Genomic DNA, 27,036 nt, shown 5'->3' with positions numbered 1-27,036 from the left:
CGCCACCAGTGAGGAAGTCATGTTCTACGATTCTGGACGTGTTTTAAGTGCTATGGAACCTACAGTAAAAGAAGTATGAAAAATGATGGATTTGAGCTCATTAGAAAAAATAATCAAACAGATTGGGAAGGAAGGTTCGGAAAACGAAAACGAAACCCCTTATGGAACGCCCCCAGAAGAATCCCCAGAAAATCTAAGCTGTTCAGAGGAAGAGGTGACAGTTAAATTAATATTTCTTTGCTTGCATTTGTGATAAAACTTATCCTATTAACTGGTGTGTCTGTATATGTTACTTACCTTAGCACGTTTCAGTAGTAATGGTAGAAACTAGTTTGAAAGTTAAATAGCAACGATTATATTTATAATTATAGAAACAACTAAATCCAAATATCTTTGTTCATGTTGTTAGGAAAACGTACAGACTTACAAAATCAATTTAATACAAAAATTTTGTAATCTGAGCTATGAAGTAAATATTCATCAAAAGAAAACTAGGAATGTCCCCGATTAGAAAGGTACAACTTTAGAAAAAGTTTAGGTTATAAGGTTTTGTATTTTTATAATAAAACGTCTTTATTATTAAATTATCATTTTGGTCATACCTTAGGAACTTTAAGATTTTACCATGTTTACTCTTTAGAATAAGTGAAGAATAACCTTAAGGTTTAAAAATTTTTATTTAAGAGTTTTTTAAAACGCAGATAGTGTCACTTATAAAAAACTGTTTATTAAAGCTAGCGTTCTTTTGTATTTCTTGGCTTTCGTATCTACTTGGACAATATAGACGTAAAAAATCATTTGTTTCTCGAACTTTCGCTATACCAGTGTCGGATTTAGTGGGGTGGCCAACCACGCCACTTTTTATATTGTTTAAAAATTTATGTAAATTTTTAAAAATGTGTTTATTAATAATTTAATAAAAATTTAGTTTACAATGGTTGCCGGTCACGGTGGTTAGCTCTGGTGCTAGTAGGCCTAATTCTACTTGAAACTGGATTGGTTATTGTGTGAGGCTTATTCTAATATAAACCGACTGTAGAATTCATACATACATTTTTCAGATTTATGTTTAGACGTGACTGTTTCAACAACTATGCGAAATTCGCTTAGAAAACTAAACTCTTAGAAAAAAATTATATGTCCGGGGCGTTAATGAATATCTGCGTAAAATGGTTTCAACTAATTTGTAATCGCGCACTTGCAAATTTACTGAATATTAGTACGAAACAATCAATAAAACTATTTATTATTGTGGTTAAATAATAATAAATATATATACCAGATAAGAAACGAATAGAACGAAATTTCAACTCACGAATAATAAAATGTAGTGAAAACAAGTTGATGTAAGCACATTTCTTCACTGAGTCTGTCAGTCCCAAAGTTTGTGACCTTACGAATCTCTTACGCCTAAACGATTAACAATATGTGTCATTAAGAAGATACCTGTCCAATATTACTATATATTAATTTACTTCTTTCACCAAGTATTTCTGTGGCCTCGTTTATCAGTTATTTATATGTATATGTATATGTATTGCCTATAGGTTCCTGTCACCAGGTTGACGGTATACAATTAGGTTTAGTTTTGAACTTGAAGAAATTACTAATGGGTTGTATTGTTATTCTAATTTAGGATTACTTATTGGACAAAACAATTCAGAATATTTCCTCTTTCATCACAAACGATAAAAATATCATTGCGTAAGAAAGCTAAATTTCAGTCTATCGTTCATCAAACCACATATAACTGTTACTGCAGTCTCAAGTTATTCCACTAAGATAATGATAAGCCACAAAAAGAGATTCATTTAGTAGTAGACATTTGTATATGATGCACATAGTGTTTGGTTTGTCTTTCACTGACTGGAATGAACCTTTATGTTTACACAGCACCAGCTACAAATTCTTAGGGTTGGCAATGAGAGGTTGGAACTGCCCGAAACTGGTCTAATTCAGTGAAAAGTGGTTAATCAAACGGCTGAGTGGTATTCAAGTTCCTTTCTCACCGAAATTCACAATCTAGATTATAAAATAAATTATGAAGATAGAACTGTTCATATTTTGATGCTAATTAATTCGTCTTTTTTCCTTCTTTTATTTAACTGTTTGTATGTTCTCATTTTCAGTTTGGCCATTTTCTTGGGTTTTTTTTCTTCTTCTCTAGATGTACATCATTCTTCAATAAACCATATTATATCATTTAATGTCAGGGCAAAGTAACGTCATAAAAACAGAAGTTTCTTTACATTACACTGTTATAACTTAAATAGGGTAACTGTTTAATAGTGGAGGATAGTTGGGAATATAATCTAAACAGGTTGTTTGTTTTCTGATGCATAATATTAAACTTATAGATGGAATAAATTGTGTATTTATGTGTACACACAAGGCAGATAAATGGAACGAATTATCTATTTTTAACCAAACTAATTAAGATTTTGATGGCACAAAAAATATTTAACAGGCAACTCAAAAAGCGATTGCTTTAACTCTGATCCACAAAATTTAATCAGATTAGCTAGTTGGTAACGCAAACAATCTGGATTAATAATCAAAACAAACTACCAAAGATATAAGCAATATAAAAGATAGATATTCAGTTTATTGAGGTACTCTTTCCACCAAATATACCAATTTCACGCAATATACCAGGTAGCTATTCACTTTATTGAAGTAACTACTCTCACAAAAGCTATGCAATATGACAGGTGGCCATTCAGTTTATCGAGGTAACTCCTCCCACCTAGACCATGCAATACAGACATCCATCAAGACATACAAGCTTAAAAACTAGTTTAATTGCAATCATTGTTATGCGATACGATCATTGATTTTATATTAAGGAAAATATCTTGTTACCGGTGAAAACAAGATAGCGAGAATTACAAAAGACAAAGTTAAAGATGAAACAATATTTTTATATTTTAACAGAAGTTTGAGCCACAAGAAAATGAGTAGAATTACAAGTTGTGAAGCCTCAATCAAACACATAAATAGTTTCGAGTATAGACAGAATTTATAAATGGTGGTGAATATATAGAGATTTGTTTTGTAACAGGAAGTTTTTGAGGAACAAAATGAGTGGGGCCAAAAATGAGTCAAAGTGAATAACCAGTTTTTGTTATAAATACAATCTTGGACAAAATGTTTACATATTATTCTAAATTGATATTATTGTCTACATTTATGAACTGGTTAATGAGTAAATACAAGAGTAGTGACAGAGGAGGTTATGTATGATTGGGCAAACATTATTGTTATTCTGGTCTGTATAAGTTGTTCATCAAAACATATATACACACTTGCTTTGTATAAAAAGGGTGTGAGTTTGGTATAATTTTTTCGAAACAGATCAGTTTGTTTGTTCAGACAATTTTTCTGTACTTGGTTTAGTTATCAGTAGTTAAATTGTTCGACTGTTCAGAAATGGTATGAAGCAAACGAACATTGCCAGAACAGTAGAGTATTCCAGAGTAATGTATCCAGAATTATAAAATGTCATCGTGTTACATGAAACCATGTTCCAGAAAAGTCTATTGGTAGACGCCGAAAAAAACTAATGGTCGAAATTACCGTGTTTGGATCAAGATAATAAATTAAAGAGGAAAGAACTTTTGTAACAGTTTACGACAGCAATAGCACGAACATATACATTCCAAGGTATCCAAAGAACATTGAATAGGAGACTGATCAAACAAGATTATTTTGCAAGAAGGGCTATCTGTAAACCGAAATAACCCAGAATTTAACACCGTCACCATGTTACTTGGGCAAAACACCTTGCTAACTTACAGTTATTATATGGTGACATGCCACCTTTTTAGATGAGCCCTGTTTCTGACTTGTTAAAGGATTGATGTTCGTTATTTGCCAAGATAACAGACGAGGAAAGACTGTTTTTCCTATAGGGAGTATACAGGAAGTGGTGCACTGCATATTTGGGCAGCTACTCGTCATGGTGGACAGAGTTCTCTTCATATTATTCAGGAAACGTCAATGGTACGTCCTACATGCATCACATGAAGATTATATTTCTACCACATGCTAGGACAAGGATTGATAATAATTTTGTTTTGCAGGATGATAGTGCACATATTGCACAGGTTTATCTCGACTAGGAGGACGTTACAAGATTGCCAAGGTTTACAAAGTCTCCAGACTGTAATCTCATTGAAAACTGTTTGGCAGAAATGAGATAGAAATTTGTTAACCACTACTCTAAGCCAGCTACTGAAGCTGAATTACAGCGCCTTCTAGAGACAAATTGGGATGAAATCATGGTAGTTTACATCAATAACCTCATCAACAATATGCCACGTCTTTTCATAGAGGTTAACTGAAGTACATGGAGGACCAATCAAGTACTGGATGTTTAATATGAACTGATATAAAATTACAGACGCTATTTACAATAATGTAATGTTATAATTTATTATATACAATGATGTGAAAAGTTAGGACACCCTATGAAAGCCTGTGTATTTTTGTTACATTTTTGGATATATAAATATTTAATCTCAATTTCAACAATACTGAGAGATTATAGAAATAAAACTAAGCAATTAAAACTGAAGAAAAGACTTTTCAAGATCTTCTGTAAATGTAATTCGACAAAAATGCATATTATAACTGAGGAAAAAGTTAGGACACCCTACCCTCTAATAACTAGTGTTACCCCCTTTGGCTGAAATAACTTCAGTGAGACGCTTCTTGTAACCATCTATCAGTCTTTGACATCGGTCTGAAGAAAGTTTGCCCCACTCTTCAATGCAGAATTCTGTTAGCTGTGAGATGTTTAAGGGTTTCTTGCATGTACAGCCCGTTTCAAGTCACCCCACAGCATCTCAATGAGATTAAAATCTGGGCTTTGGCTCTGCTATTCCAGGACTCTCCATTTCTTAGTTTTTAGCCAGTTCTTGGTGGATTTACTGGTATGTTTTGGGTCATTGTCGTGTTGCAGGGTACAGTTCCGCTTCAGCCTTAATTTTCTTACAGATGGTCTCATATGATCCTCAAGCACCCTCTGATAAACAGTAGAATGCATGGTGGATTCTATGATTGTGAACTGTCCAGGTCCTGCTACAGTAAAGCTGCCCCAAGCCATGACACTTCCACCCCCATGCTTCACAGTTGGTATGAGGTTCTTTTCCTGGAATGCTGTATTTGGTTTACGCCAAACATGTCCTCTGTTGTGGTGTCCAAATAATTCAAATTTGGACTCATCTGTTTAAAGAACATTATTCCAGAAGTCCTGGGCACTGTCTACATTCTCTCTGGCAAACTTCAGTCTGGCCTTGATGTTTCTCCTAGAGAGCAAAAGTTTCCTCTTTGCACACCTCCCATGCAAGTTAAACTTGTGCAGTCTCTTTCTGATTGTAGAGGCATGCACTTTCATGCTACTGCCAGAGCCTGCTGTAGGTCTCATGATGAGATGTTAGGGTGTTTGGAGACCTCTTATAGCATCTTGCGGTCTGCTCTCGGGGTGAATTTGCTTGGACAACCAGACCTGGGCATGTTGGCAGTTGTTTTGAAAGCTCTCCACTTGTTGACTATTTTCCGGATAGTGGAATGGCTTTTGGGATCTTTTTAAATTCCTTACCAGACTCATAAGCTGCTACAATTTTCTTTCTGAAGGCTTCAGACAGCTCTTTTGCTCTCACCATGGTGCTCACTCTCATTTCAACAGTCAGGAGCACACCAAACAATATGTCTGAGGTTTAAATAGGGCAAGCCTCATTCAATGTTCTGAGTAACGATCTTCTAATCATGTGCACCTGGTGTGATACACCTGTGTGTGAGTTGAGCCATTTTAAGTGCGAATAAATGTTGGGGTGTCCTAACTTTATCCTCAGTTAGAATATGCATTTTTGTAAAATTACATTTACAGAAGATCTTAAAAAGTCTTTTCTTCAGTTTTAATTGTTTAGTTATATTCCTATAATCTCTCAGTATTGTTGAAATTGAGATTAAATATCTATATATCCGAAAATGTTACAAAAATACACAGACTTTCATCGGGTATCCTAACTTTTTCACATGACTGTATATGTTTGATGTGATACGAAAAATAATCTATTACATATCTTTCTCCAAGTGTCTATTAAAATTGTTTACTGTTCCAATAAATCGTTTATGATGTCCATAGAACTTGTCTTATTACACAAATTACATATGTATGTGTTTAATATAACATACGTTTATCAGTTTAACAATTTAAGTGTACTTTTATTCCATCTTAATAAGAATGATCTTACTTGTTACAAAATATACAAAGATTTTGAATACTGTAAAAAATACTGTAATTAATGCAAAAGGGACCTCAAGTTAAAAATTAATAGTTTAGACCAGAACAAGGCGACCAAGCAAATTAAAAAAGGAAATATATTTATGTAATCATTGGTTAAGGGATATTAACCGCCATATTGGATTATTTATTTCATTGCTTGTCTTTATAATGTTAGTGTTAGACAAAATACATTACATCACATACATCTGATATTACAATTTGCACACTGCATTTCAAAAACTCACTATCACCCCTTATTGTATGAAGAAGAACAACCAACTGTTCAAAAACACTCGAGTTTTAATTCCTTTTTAAAATTAATCTATCGTCTAATGGTCACCATTAGAGTTTATTTAGTCTTCAGAAAGGAGAGTTAAAAATGATTGGTTTTGCTATTCAGCTGTAAATGTTTAGTGGAAGTAAAAAAAGTGCAGAATAAGTAAAATAACAAATCAAGCATGTGACTGAATAACTTATAAAGTTCTTTCGTTTACAGTGGTTCAACTCCACCGACTCATCTCTGCCATATTTGTCTGAGGGAAATGAAATACCCCAGGTCTCTTACGTCACCGAAATCCAGGTACTTTCTGGTAGACTTTGTTGTTTATTCATATAATCAAGTTCATAGGTTAATACACGCACATCAGCAGAATTTTGTCATAATAATTTTATGTTCGGTTGACTTTTTTATTTACCAATTAAAATGACGTGGCTAATTGTAAGTACATTGACAGTACATTAGCAACACTAATTGTCAATACACTGACAGTATATTACGAAGGCAAATTGTAAGTACATTGACAGTACATTAGCAACATTAATTGTTAGTATACTAACAGTATATTACTAAAGTAAATTATCAAAAACTGACAATACATTACTGAGGCTAATTGCCAGTATACTGACAGTACATTACTAAGGCTAATTGCCAGTATACTGACAATACATTACTAAGGCTAATTGCCAGTATACTGACAATACATTACTAAGGCTAATTGCCAGTATACTGACAGTACATTACTAAGGCTAATTGCCAGTATACTGACAATACATTACTAAGGCTAATTGCCAGTATACTGACAATACATTACTAAGGCTAATTGCCAGTATACTGACAGTACATTATCAAAGTTTGCTTACTTTTCAATCTCACGTGTTTCTTTTTCACTTTTAAATTCAGTCTAACTGATGTTATGTATTTCAGCGCCATATTTAGAGAATGATAAGCAACCATCAACTAAAACATGTACCTCTCATGCCTTCTGTTAATAATTGAAAGTGCTTTAAAACAACTTAGTTATTATTCACAATAGTTTCATCTTATAATTAACTTATTTCCTCCTTTTTTTTCCGTTTTGTTAAAGTTTCATTTGGGTTTTCCTGACTATTTGAGGAATATTCCAATATTTGCAAGAAATAAACACAAATTGAAGTTGTTTATATTTTTCCAGAAGTTAGTTTAATGTTCTTGCATTTTCTTATTTTATTAGTGTCAGTATTTCTGTTGTGCAAGTCGGGATTGTTTTTCTCGTGTTGTTATGTTTCGCACACAATATGGCGCTCGGGTAATTTGCTCAATATCTTTTCTTTATTGTTTGTATTTTCCTAACTTTCTTCTGCTTTCTATGAAATCAAACAGTGATATGTCCTTGTTGCACAAACAGTTAAGTGAATTCTCTTATTTTTGTTTTTTACTTTGTTATAGCTAAAAGTATTCCATTTGATTCGTCCCTCTGTCTTCCAATTTCATTTACAATACCATGTCACTATTATTTCAAACGTATGCTCTTTCGTTCCAATTAAGACATGATGAAATTATGAGGTTGTTCTTAGCTACTGTTTATCCCTTGTTTACGTTACTGAGCAAATCTAACGCGTTACGTCGTGTTGCTACTATAGCCACCTCATAGAGTGAGTGGATAAAGAACTTGTTAAAACCGTGATTAGCCACGTGACTTGTATCGCATAATATAACTGTTTTTTATATCAATCCAGAAAAAAACTATTTCAGTACATACGTTTCTCAGTCGTATTGTATAATTTAATATTTTTATCTATATAGAGATAGACTAATCAACATATTGTTGTCTAAATTGTTTAACTCAGATCTTATAATTGCTTATCTGCCAAACTTGTGATTAATATACGCTTTTCATACAACTGATTCAAAGGAATTGAAGAATGATGGAAAAGGGTTGACGACTACATCTCTTGAGCGCCTGGTTGAAATTGGTGGCTCTACTCAACCACGTAAACTTCCTTTATCCAAATCATTGTCACTACCATATCAACTGGACGAGCTACGTTCATGCCAAGCTGGTGACGTCAAGACTTCCTGCGAGAGTTTTCACGATCAGATACTGGTACTTGTTCCTTATTCTGTAATATAAATACATAGACACGTTTAAGCTCTTTAGTTATACATGATGGTCCAAACGTGTGTTGCCTCAGAAAAATAAGGTATTTTGGTTTCATCCTATTCATGTTAATGCCAATGGCACGAGGAACTCAGAGTTAACCAAGAACGAGCAAGTTTCGGTTTTACAACGCATTCATATCCATGAAGAAGGGATTGAATCTAGGACAACTAACGTACTAGACTATCCTATGCTGGGATAACAAATTTTTTGGACCATCCTGTATGCAAATGTAGTGATATCAATATATATTAGAAGTTGATCAATAATAATTGATACCGTTAAGTTACTGAAGTTGTATGAAACAGTATTTCTCACAACTCTAAGACTTGCCTATCACTCTTTGTTTAAACGTTTTCGAAGTAGAAATTCAAGCCTAACTGAGAAAAAAGAAAACTTCACGTGGGGGTACAAGGGTACAATGAGGACATGTCATTTTTTCTGGTACATCTGAAGAATATATGGTGTGATTTTTGTCAGATTTAGATGAAAGAAATCAATAAGAAATTGAAAATTTAAATTAGCTTATTTTATTAAAATTTTAATTTTGGGATATATTAGTAAACAAGACTCAAACACGTGTCATAATAACAGTGATCATATCTTTTATTCCTTCACCTTATAATGGCCCTCTTTACGTTTTCTGCACAATAGTATTTAAATTACGCCTTTGTTGCAATCTCCTGCCGACAGGTGAATCAATACATTAAACCATAATAGTAGGTATATGAAGTAAACCTTGAACTCTGTGATCTATAACACGTGGTGTAGCAAAGCGTGTATGCTTCATGATAATAAAACTACCCATCATTCTTAGCTAGCCCATTTTGGGTTTCTAGCAATAACAGTGATATACCTAGGAGATACTGTTTATTGTATGCTTCTTCCATGATGCATTTCTTTCGTTACCAGAGTTATCTTAGACCAGCAGTGTCACTCCCATGATGCATTTCACTCATTATACTATTTCACTAGGCCGGCAGTGTCAGTCCTATGATGCATTTCGCTCATTGCCAGAATTCTTTAAGTCAGCACTTATTTAAGTGCTATAACAAAAGTGACTCATTTATGGACTAATCAGTTTGTTGTTTTGTGAAAAGAAAATTTTATTTAGTAACATACAATAATGTCTTTAAAACTTCTTTTCACTTGGTCATAAAAAAATTTAAGGTTTGTTTCTAGGACAAAGTCACAGTGGGCTATAACTTGTGCTCACTAGAGGGAATCGAACCCTAACTTTAGCCTTGTAAGTCCGTAAACTTATCACCGTACCACCGAGGGACGAGATAGAAGATTATTGTTTCTGTCCCAAATGACAATATTTATATGACTAGAAGCATCAACATTTTGTAAAAGCTACAGACTTGATTAAGATCTGAGTTATATTACAGTCACAAGGTACATTATGTATACAAATAGCACTAACCAGTTATAAAATGGGAACTGCATAGCTTATGGTACGGCAATAGTTTGTAAACCATGTAAGTGCTCGTTTTACTGCCACAGTACTGGGTGTTTTGTAAACTTATAAAACAATAACTCCAGACTCTTTGTCTGTTTGTTCGTTCAACCAACTGCCGCACAGCTGATTATAATTTCAAATAATTGATCGCAAACTCCAGTATCGGCAACTACATTGTGATTACTAAATTTTCTCTCTTCTGCACCCAAAATAGCGGTGTTTCCTTTTTGGTTTGCTGGGAGTATATGCGTGATGTCAGCCCCATAACAGGTACACTACAATCAGCAAATACACATCACTCGGTAACTTAACTGTTTCTATTGTTTTAATATTACAAAGTCTGATGAAACATTACAACGCGTAATTTGTGTCATCTGATAATGGTCTGTGTGGATTACAAATATCAGGCGCAATACATATCTTTAACATCGAAAAGTAAATTACTTCTGTTTGTTGGAGTTTTATTACCAGGAGGAGCAAACGCATGTTCTTCACTGTTTATAGATGAGACAATATATGCGTTGTGGAGGTTTTCATAAAGTTTCTGATGTCTTTGTCGAGTTCTAGTTCATAGTCAAGTTCATTACCAAAGTTAGTTTCAACAGTGACTGTCTCAGCCACGCATTCAGATTTACTGTCCTGCTCCATCAAATCTACTGTTACTCCATCACTAGTGTGGTTATCTTCAACCGCCATGTTATCCCCCTTCCCCAACACACACACACAAACACTTTAAAATACTCCATTTCCTTAGAATGCTTTAGAAACTAGTATAAACTCTTCCTAATTTCTCTGCTTGCTTCACTGTTTTGTTTGAGAGGTATATTTACATCTAACATTATTCTATTATAAACAGGATGTATCTTTACATTTAACACTATTATATTATAAATAATATGTATCTTTACGTCCAGGACTATTCTGGTTTAAATCATAAGACAAAGTGAACCATCCTTAAGCTGGACGTGTCTTCCACTATCCGTCAACGACATTTATAAATACACTACATGGCCAAATGTATGTGGACACCCGAACATTACACCTATGTGTGCTTGTTGAACATCTCATTCCAAAACCATGGGCATTAATATGGAGTTGGTCACCCTTTTGATGCTATAACAACCTCCAATCTTCTGGGAATGCTTTACATTAGATTTTAGAACATGGCTGCTGGGATTCGCTCCTATTCAACCACAAGAGCATTAGTGAGGTCGGGCACTGATGTCGGGCGAGAAGGTCTGGCTCGAGGTCGGCGTTCCAATTCATCCCAAAGGTGTGTCACACTAACCTCGGCAAACCATGTCTTTACAGACCACGCTTTGTGCACGGGGGCATTGTCCAGCAAGAAAGAACAAAGGGCCTTCCTCAAACTGTTGCCACAAATTTCGAACACACAATTCTCTAGAATGTCATTGTATGCTGTAGCATAAAGATTTCCCTTCACTTGAACTAAAGAGCCAAGCCCAAATCATGAAACACAGCCCCAGACCATTATTCCTTCTCCACAAAAAATTTACATTTGGCACTATGCATTCAACAGGTAGCGTCTTCCTGGCATCCACCAAACCCAGACTCGTTCGTCAGAGTGCCAGATAGTGAAGCATGATTCAACACTCCCGAGTCCAATGGCGGTGTGCTTTACACCACTCCAACCGACGCTTGGTATTGTGCCTGGTGATCGTAGGCTTGTGTACGGCTGTTCGGCCAAGGAAACCCATTTCATGAACCCCCCGACGAACAGTTTTTGTGCTAACTTTGCTTCCAGAGGCAGTTTAGAACTCGGTAGTGAATGTTGTAACTGTGGACAGACCTATTTTACGCGCTACTCGCAATTCAGTACTCGACAGCCCCGTTCTGTGAGCTTGTGTGGCCTACCGCTTCGTGGCTGAGCTATTGTTGCTCCTAAACGTTTTCATTTTACAAATAATAACACTTACAGTTGGCCAGGGAAGCTCTAGCAGGGCAGAAATTTGTCTGTCTACCAAATGTGTTCTTGCTAATTACAAAACAGTGGAAGAAGTTTGCAGACAATTTCACAAACACATAGGATGAATTAATATGGAATGCTGTTAATAAACAAAATATCTATTTTTTCCATCAAAAATGAATTCCCATAATGTTACAATAATTAACCTTTATTGTAAAATAAAATAAATCGAACCTCAACGTAGCTTTTGCTGCTAATGTCTGCTCTTCACTACTGCCTCCAAAAAGTAGCCATCTTACCAAGAATGTGATTTGAACACAACTTCCCAGCCAAACTATGATTAGTTGGCTATTTTATGTTGCACTCACATAAGCGTGTCTTATTTTGACCTTTCTTAAAAACACAACTAATCATATTCAATCTACTGATCTTCAATCTTTTCTTTGAAAGTCATTGAGTCAGATGAGTTCTGTTTGAAAGTGTTTCCTTTTCGATTTTATCCATCAGAATCTCTGCCTACTTACCACTGATCTAAGTTTATATAATTTCCAAAATATTGCAATTTCTGTTTTTTAAATATGTCCATCAGCTGTCCTTTTTTCCCCTGTTTCCTATGTATGTCCAGCAGCTGCCTTTTTTTCCCCTGTTTCCTATGTATGTCCAGCAGCTGTCTTTTTTATTGGTTTTCTACATATGTTCAATTTTACTGAGGACATAAGTCCATAAAGCTAATATAAATTTTCAACTGATAGAAATAACTTTCTTATCTTTGCAAAAAATGATGTGTGAATGTTTCACATTGGCAAAAAAAAATGTAACTTTTATTTTACGCGTGAGTTTGTGAAAAACATGTTTTCGTATGTCGGTTTTTTTTAGAGTGTTGTTAACATAACCTAACGTTACTTTTTAAAAATCTCCCTACTCTGCTTTTCACTCTCTCCAGAATCCCAAAAGGCAAGGAAAACTACTGATGACAAAACTTGAAGATGGTAGAAAACGATTGAAGAAGCAGTGGTCTTCTCATCATGTGGTGTTAACTGATGTTATGCTACTGTGTTACAAAGACGTCCAGTCAACAGCTTTGGTAAATCATCACATGTTTTATGCTGCCTTTAAAATATGTATAAGCTATAAGCGGTTTTAACTGTTGTTTGAAGTGATGAATAGCTAATCATAGTCAGATAAATGAACTCAAACTGATATATGTTATTGTTTAGAGGCACCAAGAATACATGCAAATTTTGTTTTCATGTTTCTTGAGCGAGATTCCAAATATTTATGAAACATGTCATAGTAGAGTATTATGTATTGTCCAAGCTTACGATTTGTTCATTGTTGACTAAGAAGTTAAAAAGTAGGCTAAGTTGAGAAAATTTTTAGCCTGAAGTATGACACTTCTTTTGGAGCAGAACACTCCGCCCGTAGAAATAATTCCTACATCCTGTTAGTATCAAAACTAGTTTTTAAGGTAATTTTACCAAGCACCGGTTACTGCTGTATTTGTAGCCATATTCAACTTACATAAGCATTATTTAACATATGATAAATCAGTCTCTATACATACAGCAATAAGAATTAGGTCCAGTTTGAGTACACCAATAAATCCTTTTGTAGTTTATTATTAAGCAAAAAGTTTCACAAAGGGCTATCTGTACTCTGCCCAACACGAGTATGTAAACCCAGGTTTTAGCAGAATAAGTCCATAGACATACTGCTGTGCCACTGGGGGACCCAATAACTCTTTAGCATAGTGTGAATACGTCAGTAAACATTTAACGAGGTTTGAATACACCAATAAAACGTAGGCCCAATTTTAATACATTAGTAAAGGTTAAGCCCAGTTTGAACACACCAATAAAACTTTAAATGAATTTGAATAAACCAATATGGTTTAATTTCAGTTTGAATACTATAACAATAAATCTTACACCGATGAATACAGCTCAGATTTACTTAAACGGCTCGGCATGGTCAGGTGGTTAAGGCGCTCGACTCGCAATCGGTGGGTGGTGGGTTCGAATCCTTGTCACACCAAACATACTCGCCCTTTCAGCCGTGGGGACGTTATAATGAGACGGTCAATCCAACAATTCGTTGGTAAAAGAGTAGCCCAAGAGTTGGCGGTGGGTGGTGATGACTATCTCCCTTCCCTCTAGTCTTACACTACAAAATTATGGACGGCTAGCGCAGATAGCCTTCGTGTAGCTTTGCGCGAAATTTAAAAAAAAAACTTACTTAAACTATTAAATTATGTTGTAGATTTATAAATATATCTCCAAAATCCATGAAATTACTGAATGCATTTGGAAATAACACAAAAATGTATTCAATCATACAACAGTATTTGAGTCAATATTTTATCTTCACAAGCATTAAATTAACTATGTGGATTAATAATACTAGGATATATTTTTAGTTACTTCCTTAATATTAAACTTTAAGTCAAATGTGAAGAATTGTTGCATTGTCCGAAAGATGCTTATATTATAATAACCATAGGACACACTCACTTAAATTCAAAGGCACGTGTTGTATCCAGTTACATCCAACAAAACATATTTCGAGATTTGTTAAACAATATGTATTTAGAGTAAATTTGGAAACTCTATAGATAAATAAATATGTATACACGTTCTATTTTGTGCATGAATCCCTATAGATTTGTTAAACTTATGGGTGAAATGGTATAATACACCCTATTTTATTAAAGACAGATTTTACACGTTTTCATTTTTCCTATTTACTCTTTTAGTACACACGGCCCCTTAGTGTCACTTTTTTCTTCCCCATGACAAAGGGACACGAATTTAAATTCCCAGTGTCGTTCATTAGCCACTAACTACGCCTACGTAGTATATATAAAAATCAATAACATTTGAAATCAGTTTAAACTAGATAGTAAGTCAAAGAAGAGATAAAAAACAACGGTGTAAGAAGTGCGATTCTTCCAAAAATAAAGTATAGCCTTCAAGTCAAATATGCTCGTAATAAATATCAAACTAGATGTTTCTCTTAGTAAATATTAGTTAACTGAAACTGATAGCTATAGAAGTTCACATAATTTATTTAATTATAGTTTTGTATTTAGTTTATTTTAGGATATTAGTAACCTGAGGGAATGTTAACAGTAGTGATTATAGAAACGTGGGTTCCCAATATTAAAAACTAATTTACAATAGTAAAAATGATTATTTGTAATAGCAAAGAAAAATTGATGTATGTGTATATTGATGTGTAATAATAAATATTTAATAAGTAGTTGTTTATTTTATTTGATGTTAAGGGCAAAGAGGTATGCCATGGCATGGGCTATCTCTACTATGCCCACACATAGTATCAACATCGGATTTTAGCATTGTAAGCCATCAAGCGTTATTCCTCTGAGCCACTGATGAATTACGAAAAACAAGAAAAATTATAAAGGGTCGGTGCTTTTAATTAATTGAAGAATATTATATGTGAAATGATTTATTATATTACTGTAAGACCCATCTTTGTCTTTTTCACTTTGTGGAGTGGTTTTGTGGTCAGTATTGTATATAATTAGAAAGTTTATTTAAATTAAATTAGTAAAAAATTTCGTTTTTAACACTTAAATAACTCCAAAACTTTATTTTTATCTCTAGGGTTTGTGGGGCAGTAAAGCTGACAGTTTCATCAATCTAGCAGGTGCTGTCATCTCTTGGTGTCCTGACAAATCATCCAAGAAAAATGTTTTCCGGGTAATCTGTGTGTTCTTACAGGGTATCGAAAATCAGAAAAAGAAAACTACAGAATTTATAGTTATATATAAACGTTAAACAAAATCACTCATAACGTGTAATTGACGTTTTACTTGACTGGTTGACTCATCGCTAAATCAGACTACTTGTATTTAGTAGAAATTGTCTCTATAGTGAAAACATCTGTATATTGTTAAACTCATAGCTTCAGAATGTTTATCTACAGTACGCTAACAGCGAGTATCAAAACCATTTGTTAGCGTTATAAATCTTCATATTTACTGCCGAGTCCCCACGTGGGTGGCACTTGGAGGACTTCAGTGAGGTAATGACACTATCCACCCGAGTTCGATTACCTCTAACAGTTATTGTTGTTTTATAATTTTACCATAGATTTCAAACACATCTTTAGTTTTGTTTGTTAAAGATGTTTAGCCTGAATCTTATGATTCTCAGGCTAAAATCGGTGTTTTAACAAAAATATATGAACTAAGCTGTTACACCAAAAAGTTCTATCCAACTACAAACCATCTTCTTTACTTAGTTATTCAACAAAGAAAACTTATTAAATCAATGTACACAACCAGGATTTGCTTAGCGATATGAATTTTACAGTTTTGAAGAGACATGCATTTATCAGAGTTTACGTTTACGTGAGCCAAAGTAACTGTTTATTTCTGCCTGACGTAAAACATTTTAAAATTAATTCTAGAATTAGTTAAAGGTTCGTTTTCCGTTTTTCTCACGAATTATAATGATCGCTTTTATTTATAACAATTTTTGTATTAGGCCTAATACTCTACAGTGAAAGAACAAGTACCTGTTAATTTTTGCATGTAGTTGGTTAATATTGTCTCTTGGTTCACTTCAGTAAATAGTATTGTGTTTCTTATTACAGCTCACCACATTGCTGGGCCAGACACTTCTGTTCCAGGACGACTCTGACCAAACATCTACTGACTGGTACCGTGATATACATAGTGCTATATCTATGCTAGTAAGTTTGTTTGTTTTTTATTGGCCAGATGGTTATATCGTGACATATATCAATCCTTTCACGTCCATCTTGAGGGTCTCCAGTTCTGCTTGTAGCCGGGTTGGTATTCTTCAATTATGATTTTAACTTGTATAATCTGGTAGTGGACAAAAATAAATGTCTGCAAAGATTTTAAAATATATTTTAAATACTGAAAATGAGGTTATAACATTCAAAATTACGTGACAGTTTTTACTAGTGGGCAGGTTTCTGACAGCCAGGTCCACCAGTGATCTGGTGATAACAGTCTATAAGAACTGGATTATTAATACAAGTACAATTTAAATTTCTAGTTACTCTAGTATAAACTTCTGACTTTTAGGATCTGCCTATAATTGTTACTTAATTTTAATTAAGTCTTAAACTTTCCTTGAAGTCCAATGATCAAATCACTGGGCCACTTTAACCCCCAATTTCGGCAGTTCATACTCCAAACTGGTAACATTAAAGGTAATAATTCTAATTATTACTGTTTGCTGTGTACACACTATTTAGATAGAACCCTCTTCCACTGTTAGGCTTCAACAATGTTACAGTTCAGTTTTAAGTAGTCTTGGTTACGACTGGATCAAGCACCAATTGTGTTACAGTCCAGTTGTAAGTACTCTTCGTTACGACTGTATGAGTTACACAGTTGAATGATAAGTGTTCTTAATAAATGAATATTTTAAGTTAGATTGGTAAAACTAATATATGTTAAGTAACAGGGCCTTGGTTGTTGTAACAAAATATTTGTTCATGTGTTTATTTTTTCTTATTACTTGTTTTGGTATGAGTAATCTCATGTTCTTCTCAAAGCGAGGTGTCTTCATAAATTAGAACTAAAAATCAGAGTAGTAGTAGTAAGTAAATCTAATTAGATATGCTGTTCTTAGGTTCTTATTTTTAAAGATTAAAATGTACTGGTCTGTTGTTCGAGAACCTTCGTTGTTAACGGTGTTTTAGGCCGTAATTCAAGCAATATCTTACGACTCTCAGCCATCTAAGCAAAATTAGATCAGTCCTAAATCTATATGTTAAGCTAATAATATAAACAGCACTTATATTTGAAATAAAAAGAATAAAGGTAATAAAACAGACGTATCGAATATTCTAGCCAATACTATTCATAAAAGTGATATTAAATAACAGGGTTCGCCTCAGTTACATAATTACGAGTGTTGCCAACATAACCTCGTGTCATAACTCAATGGTTAAAAAGCGAATAAAAATTACTCCTCTGGTGGATTTTTGAAAGAAAAGCGTTTTTCTTGGCCTAAAGAAATAATAGAAGCATTTTAATAGGTTTCATTTTTGATTTTCAATAGCCTTCACCTGAAAACATAAAGTCTGAAGAGAAGTCACTTAATAATGATGGAGTTAATGAAAACTTGAAAAGTGACTTGAGGAAGAAGAACCGGTTTCTCAGTTGCAGGTCACCTAAATGTAAGTTAAATTTCAGAAACTACAGTGAAGTGATGAGAAAATGACGTAACCTACACATCCAACATCTAAACTGAAATGCACAAAACACAACAGAATCCAGAAGTCCAATTTCGCCCAAGGTAACTGAATTAAACAAACTATCAAATTGGTGGAACATGCCCACACTCTAAATAACTAGGTAACAAAAATATAAACAAATTAAAAAGGAAAAGACTGTTATAGCTTACAGGACTGTCTTCATTCGCAGATGTAGAACTTTACTAGCTTACAGACAAAAGACTGTCTTATATGCAAAAACGGCTCGTTTGGGTTGAGAAAATATTTTACATAGAAGAGCGAACAACGTTTCGACCTTCTTCGGTCATCGTCAGGTTCACAAAGAAAGAGGTAACTGACCGGAAGCTGGCCACATGTTTGAAAGGGGTTGTGTAACTGTGTGTCGAAATGTAGAGGGCGGTATTAGATGTTTGAATATATAATTTTATTTATTTTATTATATTAATATAGGTATAAAGGTGTTCCTTTATATTGGTTTATTTTGGGTTTAAGTTGTTGTATAAGTAAGGCTTCTTTAATTTTGCGTTTGTTCATGTTTGTTTCTTTATTTAGTATTTGAGTGTTTTCTATGGTTATGTTGTGTTCATTTGACTTGCAGTGTTCGAAAACGTGTGAAGGTGACTTTTTACTAGCTTACAGACATAAGGCTATCTTAGTTCACAGAGGTAGGACTTCACTAGCTTACAGACATAAGACTTTCTTAGTTCACAAGAGGTAGGACTTCACTAGCTTACAGACATAAGACTGTTTTAATTCACAAGAGGTAGAACTTTACTAGATTACAGATAAAGGCTGTCTTAGTTCACAAGAGGTAGGACTTTACTATCTAGACCAGAGAAGTATAAATATTTGTTTCACCATTCAGACCAGAGAAGTATAAAAGTTTGTGTCACTGTTCAGACCAGTATTATCGTAACATTATAAAGAAGTATAAAAGTTTGTGTCACTGTTCAGACCAGTATTATCGTAACATTATAAAGAAGTATAAAAGTTTGTGTCACTGTTCAGACCAGTATTATCGTAACATTATAAAGAAGTATAAAAGTTTGTGTCACTGTTCAGACCAGTATTATCGTAACATTATAAAGAAGTATAAAATTTTGTGTCACTGTTCAGACCAGTATTATCGTAACATTATAAAGAAGTATAAAAGTTTGTGTCACTGTTCAGACCAGTATTATTGTAACATTATAAAGAAGTATAAAAGTTTGTGTCACTGTTCATACCAGTATTATCGTAACATTATAAAGAAGTATAAAAGTTTGTGTCACTGTTCAGACCAGTATTATTGTAACATTATAAAGAAGTATAAAAGTTTGTGTCACTGTTCAGACCAGTATTATCGTAACATTATAAAGAAGTATAAAATTTTGTGTCACTGTTCAGACCAGTATTATCGTAACATTATAAAGAAGTATAAAAGTTTGTGTCACTGTTCAGACCATCATTATCGTAACATTATAAAGAAGTATAAAAGTTTGTGTCACTGTTCAGACCAGTATTATTGTAACATTATAAAAAACTCCACTGATGAAAATGCAAACAATTATGAGTTTCGATCCCAAGATTCGCAGATTACGAGTAGAGTGGGCTCACTACTAGAATCGTTTCTGTTCAATATTTGCTGTGTTTCATTTGCTTACGTAACACTCCGTTGTTTTTTTTTTTATCTAGTCAATAATTCATGATATGAAATTACAAAAAAGACCTAAAAACTGTAAAACTACTTTGTTTATGTTGATAATCATACAGGCATGATGTATGTGTCATCCATAGATTCTTGTTTACATTCTTTATGGCACTGTCATTTCTACATCGTTTTACATTTACAAAATATTTAGCATTACTTGTATAATTTGTTTTTACATATATATATATATATATAAAATTTGTTTTTATAATATATATATACATACATATATCTTTGTTTTTCATAGTATATATGTATATAATTTGTTTTTATAATATAGATATATGTAGTTTTTTTTTCCATAATATGAGTTTGTTTTCTACAGTTGATCACCTAAAAAACGCACATGGAGCATTTTTTAACAGTTTCGGTGACAGGAACAGAATTCACAATAAGTTGCTTCAATTTTTCCATAAACGTCCATCTATAGAAAACCTGAAAAGGAAAGGTATTCTAAAAGGTAATTTAATTCAGTTTTCATAGAATATAAAACTCTCTGTTTCTGTGTGTTTTCATGAGATACAATAGGAATATTGTGTAGATATGTATAAATTAGGCCTACTTGTAAGCAGTTTTTCAAAGCATGAAAACGAATTGTTTTACCGAAAATGATTAAATTTAGTTTTCAATTGTTAAAAAGGCTTATATTCAAGGTTAGAGTTTTAAAATGAATTTCCCTCAAATTCTGAACTGACACAACTCAAAAAAGCAGTGTATTTTAATATTTTCTCTCTAATGTCATCCATATCTGGGTTCGTGTTAAGTTTATGATTTTACAACGCTAAAATACAGGTTCGATTCCTGCAGTGGACAGAGTGAAGCTTGCTCATTGTATAACATTACACTAAGAAAACAATAACATTCTAATGTTCTGACTTGATAATCCGATAGAGAAATTTGGTAACTTGTATTCTGAGTTACCAGACCAAAAACAAAGTTCCTGTTTTCATGCTTTCCCTGCTTCGCTAAGCAAAGTAGGTCGTGTTGGTTTGTTCCTGTCCTTTTCTTATTCTGTAGACAGAATACCTCAATACTGAGTGGATTGAGTTTGGCCAAACATACATAAAAGGTAAAACATACAAAATTCAAGATCTGATTAACTATTGAACGTCATAGTTCAAAGGTCGAAGTCACTGCTAAATAAAAATTCTACCTAACCTTGTAGACATGATATTTCAGTACGGAATGATTAGATATTCAATACAACAGATGCTACATACAAAGTTCTAGACCTGATTAACATTAAAAGCCAAACTGCTATTACATAGAAAACTTTTCCTAATCTTGTAGACATTTTATTTCACTAGGATGAACGGACATTAACCAAACTTATAAATACAGGTACTACCGACAAAGTGGACCAACTTTAGAAGATTAGGGTCAAAGGTTAATGAAACTTGTGAGACGTAGACATAAAGAATAACTTCACGTGATTCACATATCATGTTTGGTGCACTTTTAAATTTGTTTCTTAATTTTAATATTCAAAGCATGTGTAGTTCGTGTCTTCTATATTTGGTTGAGGAGAATGTTAGATTCAATGTGAAAAGTAACAACGTAACTGTTTTATACGGTATGAGTACGGGTGAACACTAAATATATATTTTCTAAACAGATGAACCAGTGTTTGGCTATAGCCTTCAAAGTTTGTGTGAAAGGGAGAAAACCAATATTCCCAAGTTCGTTTTGAAATGTATTGCACAAATAGAACTTTTTGGTAAGTAATTATTCCATTACAGAAGTTACAACAAAAATTCAAATATATAATTTACTTGGTATGGTTAGAATCTACAATGTTCAGTTGGGTCTCGTGGTTTGTTTTTTCTCTAAAAGGTGGTATTGTATGTGATTGTTTGTTTGTTTGTTTTTGAATTTCGCACAAAGCTACTCGAGGGCTATCTTTGCTAGCCGTCCCTAATTTAGTAGTGTAAGACTAGAGGGAAGGCAGCTAGTCATCACCACCCACCGCCAACTCTTGGGCTACTCTTTTACCAACGAATAGTGGGATTGACCGTAACATTGTAACGCCCTCACGGCTGGGAGGGCGAGCACGTTTGTCGCGACGGGTATGCGAACCCGCGACCCTCAGATTACGAGTCGCATGCCTTAACACGTTTGGCCATGCCGGGCCTGTATGTGATGCTATAAATAAGAAGATTATGTTAACAGTGCTTGAAATGTAACTTCATCTGTTGTTTGTATACCTAGAGTATCAACTGTGTATGAATCACGTGTATGTGGTTCGTATACCTAGAGTACCAGCTATGTATCAGTCACGTATGTGAGGTTTGTATACCTAGAGTACCAGCTATGTATAAATCACGTGTGTGAGGTTTGTATATCTAAAGTACCAGCTATGTATCAATCACTTGTGTGAGGTTTGTATACTTAGAGTATCAGCTGTGAATCAGTCACGTGCGTGAAGTTCGTTTATCTAAAGTAACGGATCTGTGTCAATCACTTGTATGAGGTTTGTGTGAAAACTTTCAGTAGGTGAGGTTTCAAACTGTGTTAAGTCTTCTTCAGTTTCTATCTCTCTAATAATTAAGACATCTCTATTGAATTTTAATTTCTGTAGTGTTTTATTCACGAAGACATTTGTTAAAGTAAAATGAAATAGTGGACTAGTTACTGAATTCAGTTAGAAATGTTTATTTATAAAGAGAAAAAATAGAGTGAACTGTTTCGTACCTAGAGGGTGGATGAATAAAGTTCTGAGCTGTACATGGGTCCATAAATTCTGTCTTTAAACTGACAAAATAGCTTAATAATATCAGGTTCAGGCAAAAAGCAATAAATCAATCTGTGGCCTGTTATATAACTTTGTTTACTAAGTCTGGATAACGGAAAGTCAACACTGGTAGTTTGTGTTTATTTGTTAACTAAGTGAAAATTAAATTGTTGTAGAATGTTTTCCATCAGGTTTAATTATTTATAATTAACTTTAATTACCAGTCTCTCCCTTCCATTGGTTCAGCAGAAAGTGTGTAGGCTTATGGTGCTAAAAACCTGTAGTGGGCTCAACACAGATAGCCCATCGTGTAGTTTGTACTAAGAGTAAAGAAACAAAAACACATTATTGGTCATAAATATTTAATACTGTTTTCCTCTTTTGTTGTTCTAACTGATGAGAATTCCAGTTTTTCTCTTGCAGATCTGAACACTGATGGACTTTATCGAGTAAGTGGTAACTTAGCACAAGTCCAGAAGCTGAGACTTCATGTTGACCAAGGTATGTCTGTGTCACATTGTTCTTGTGTCTTAAGATATTAATAGTGCTTTTATCACAGTTATGGCTTCAGTTGTAGAAACTCACATTATACAAAGCAGTAGTAAAGTTTGTAAAAATTCTCTTCTACTTGTGCATTGAAACCTGATATTATTGTATGTAATAAAGCCTTAATTCTTAAAACACTGTCTTAACATAATGGATTGTTCCTAACATTAAAAGCTATAATTACAGTAATCAAAGAACTTTTCTTCTCTCAGATGACTATTCTCTCCTAGAAACAGTGGATGATGTTCACATCTTGACTGGTGCCTTAAAGCTTTTCTTCAGGGAAATGAGGGAACCTTTAATTCCAGTTTCTTGTTTTCTCCAAATCATGGACGTCCTTGGTGAGTTGATTACTAGTTCTTCTTGTCTTTGAATATTGTACTTAATTATATTTAAAATTCATTTATTTAAGTGTTTTTGCCTGTTTTAAAATAATTTAAAAATGTTATGCAATGGATTTACTTTATAAGGTAGTATTATGTGGGACCTTTTCGTATGTGTTGGATCTTTCTAGTTAACCGTTAAACTAATGACTTCTTTATGTCTACCTCTCCAAGAGTGCAACAGTATTACTCATTTGACTGTAGCGATATTCAGTGTAAAGAAGTGACACACTAAGTTAGATGAAATTATCAATTTTCTATGTAAAGTAGATTAGAGACTCTAGTGGCAATTAGTGGAACTAATTGAAATAGTGATGGAATGTTTTACGTTATCATATAATCCATATTTATTGTGTTACTGAATTAATTATGTTGAAGTTATTATAACAATATTCCAGTACTCTCTCACCCAATGCTAGTTGCTTGTATGTAAGTCTGCACGTTTATGACATAAAAATCGGATTTTAATACGTACTGTTACCAGAGGACAGATAGCTCATGTAGTCTTGCATGTGTCAATACCAAATCATGTTATTTCTTAAACTAATATCTTTGTAGCTATTATAATGTTATAATATAAACTAATACATCTACAGGTAGTATAATATTATAATATAAACTAATACCTCTGTAGGTAGTATAATGTTGTATTCTGAGCTGAAATATTGTGAATATGTGTTTTAGTGTAACTTAATACAAACCAAGCAGTACAGATAAATTATATTTTTGGCACTGTGGACGACCACAGCAGGGAATCGAGACCAGAATTTTCTTCTTTTAGGTCTGCACAGTTTCTGCTGTGTCACCAGGAAAAACATACTGTAAATAACTTACTTCACTTAACAAGGGTTATTACAATAATCAATCATGTACAGTTTTATTTCTTCTCACACAGGAAAACAAACTATGAATAAAAAGATGGCATCGATCAAAGAAATTATTCATTCCTTACCTGAGGCAAATTACGAAACTTTGAAGTTCTTGATTAGCCATTTACTGAGGTCTGTGTTTAACATTTAACTGTTGTAGTTTATATAAAATACAGTTTTATACCAGCCATTTACTGAAGTCTGTGTTTAACATTTAACTGTTGTAGTTTATATAAAATACAGTTTTATACCAGCCATTTACTGAGGTCTGTGTTTAACATTTAACTGTTGTAGTTTATATAAAATACAGTTTTATACCAGCCATTTACTGAGGTCTGTGTTTAACATTTAACTGATGTAGTTTATATAAAATACAGTTTTATACCAGCCATTTACTGAGGTCTTTGTTTAACATTTAACTGTTGTAGTTTATATAAAATACATTTTTATACCAGCCATTTACTGAGGTCTGTGTTTAACATTTAACTGTTGTAGTCTATATAAAATACAGTTTTATACCAGCCATTTACTGAGGTCTGTATAAAATACAATTTTATACTAGTTGTTTAGTGAGGTCCTTGTTTAACATTTAACTGTTGTAGGTTATCTGTAGTGCAGTTTAATACTAGTTGTTTACTGAGGTGTTTGTCTATCGGTATCTTTATGTCTTTAAATAATATAATTATCGAAAACTAACGTCGACCGTTCAACGGTCGCTTCTGACACAGTTCATGTATGTATACAGGGAGATATTGTATGAGTACTGTTGTCCTGAAAAACAGCACTTTGAAATGTGTTATTGCAACATTATGTATCTTTTGAAATTTGAGTTACTTTAAAAAGATGACCTAAAATGGGTGTTAGGTTATAGACTGAACTTTCAGTAAAGGTCCGACAACACATTTCTCCCTGATTACAAATGTGGTTTGTCCTAATGTTGAAAATATGGTGTTTTTAAATTGAGAGCTAACTTATTTTTGTGAGTTTATGTGAATATGGTCACCTTCTGAGATCTTATCCTCACTGTTACAGCATATCAACACATTAACATGGTTTGTTTTTTTTACTGTTTCACTACTGAATGTTTTACTAGTTTAATTGTATACAAGAAGCTGTGAGTACCATTGTTTTGTAACACACCCAGTAGAATAATACAGGAATGTGTTTTTTCAGCTGTTTATCTATAATGGAATATTCAGTGTGTGTGTTTTTTTATGCAGAGTTGAAAAGTGCCGGGAGAAGAATCTAATGGACATACAAAATCTGGCTATCGTATTTGGACCCACGCTGATGAGCTCAGACTCAGACCTTGTCAACATGGCACTAGATGTACTACATCAGAACCGACTGCTTGAATACCTGCTTCTCGAATTTCACCAGATATTTTCTTCTCCTCGTAACTCTTAGTAAACAGCTACCATCATATTACAGAACATCACAGGAATCTTTTAAGTGATTTTATGCTGTCCACTTTTTTGCTTTTATTTTACAGTGTATATAATAGTAACTATGGATCTAACTTCAGGCAGAACCCAACTTGAACAAAAGAAAACATTTCAACAGAAATTTCTGGCAGCACTGGTAAATATTTCGTGGATCATTCTTGAAATACCATTTGGAAATAGTGGATTATAAAGCTTGTTTGTAATACAACTATCTGTATCGTCTTATCCAGATTCTAAGCAACATAAGAGTGATTTTTACACCTGTAATGAGATGTAATAAAAATTACTGTTTTTATTATTTAATTGCTAATTTTAATATATATTAATTATGATACTTGACTACGAATAGGTAGAATAAACATAAAAGGTAATATGTATGTTTTCTCACAGCAAAGCCACTCGGACTAGCTGCTGTCTCTGCTGAGGGGAATCCAATATCTGATTTTAGCGTTGTAAATCCAAAGACTTACCGTTGTCTCTCCTGTGACGACAAAAAGGTGTTGCTATAGACAACATTAAGGACAGTGGTAACGAACTAAATATGGTACGAACTTTAAATAAAACCACGAGTGTGTGTGTTGTCGTTTTAACATTGGTTGTAAGTATGTGTATAATATAGACTGTAGAACATAACGGTGCAAATAAATACACCATTTGTATTATGTTTCCAGGTATTTTAGTATTTCTTATGTTTTACGTTTAAATATTATTGAAATATAAAAATTGTGCGAGATCGAAACGTAATTTTATAAATATATTTCACTTGTTTATTGAGACTATATTTTTACGCTGTAAGAAATTGTTTTAGATTTTTTTAAAGATGAATTCTATATAAGAACTGTATCTTGTATTATAAAAAGAGCTAATAACTATGTCTTGTTTTTGCTTATGTACATTTATAAGATGCAAAATGTTAAAATGTTTATGTATCAAAGCTCTGTATAAAATACACATTATATGAACAATTTTTGTTTTTGTTTGTTTACTTTGAATTTCGCGCAAAGCTACACGAGGGCTATCTGCGCTAGCTGTCCCTA

General features: G+C 33.5%; 1 protein-coding gene across 3 annotated transcripts; it reads left to right on the top strand.

Annotated features, from left to right (window-relative positions):
• On the top strand, positions 1-26,964 carry LOC143252452 (rho GTPase-activating protein 15-like). 3 transcript variants are annotated; one of them, XM_076504577.1, is made up of 14 exons: positions 1-214; positions 6,786-6,869; positions 8,461-8,652; positions 13,039-13,179; positions 15,722-15,817; positions 16,716-16,814; positions 18,161-18,278; positions 20,351-20,485; positions 21,641-21,742; positions 23,180-23,257; positions 23,515-23,643; positions 24,581-24,686; positions 25,775-26,135; positions 26,390-26,964. In XM_076504577.1, the coding sequence occupies exons 1-13, from the start codon at positions 83-85 to the stop codon at positions 25,959-25,961; spliced, it is 1,599 nt and encodes a 532-aa protein (XP_076360692.1). In that variant the 5' UTR covers positions 1-82; the 3' UTR covers positions 25,962-26,135; positions 26,390-26,964. The 3 variants fall into 3 exon arrangements, with proteins under 3 accessions (XP_076360692.1, XP_076360693.1, XP_076360695.1); XM_076504580.1 differs by having other exon boundaries at positions 8-214; positions 6,786-6,879; XM_076504578.1 differs by lacking the exon at positions 15,722-15,817.
• Positions 26,965-27,036: the final 72 nt, after the last annotated feature.

The sequence above is a fragment of the Tachypleus tridentatus genome, chromosome 6 (genome assembly GCF_004210375.1).
Source record: "Tachypleus tridentatus isolate NWPU-2018 chromosome 6, ASM421037v1, whole genome shotgun sequence".
NCBI classification, from domain to species: Eukaryota; Metazoa; Arthropoda; class Merostomata; order Xiphosura; family Limulidae; genus Tachypleus; species Tachypleus tridentatus.
Note: the sequence above shows the minus strand (reverse complement) of the source record. Positions and strands in the feature narration are given on the sequence as shown.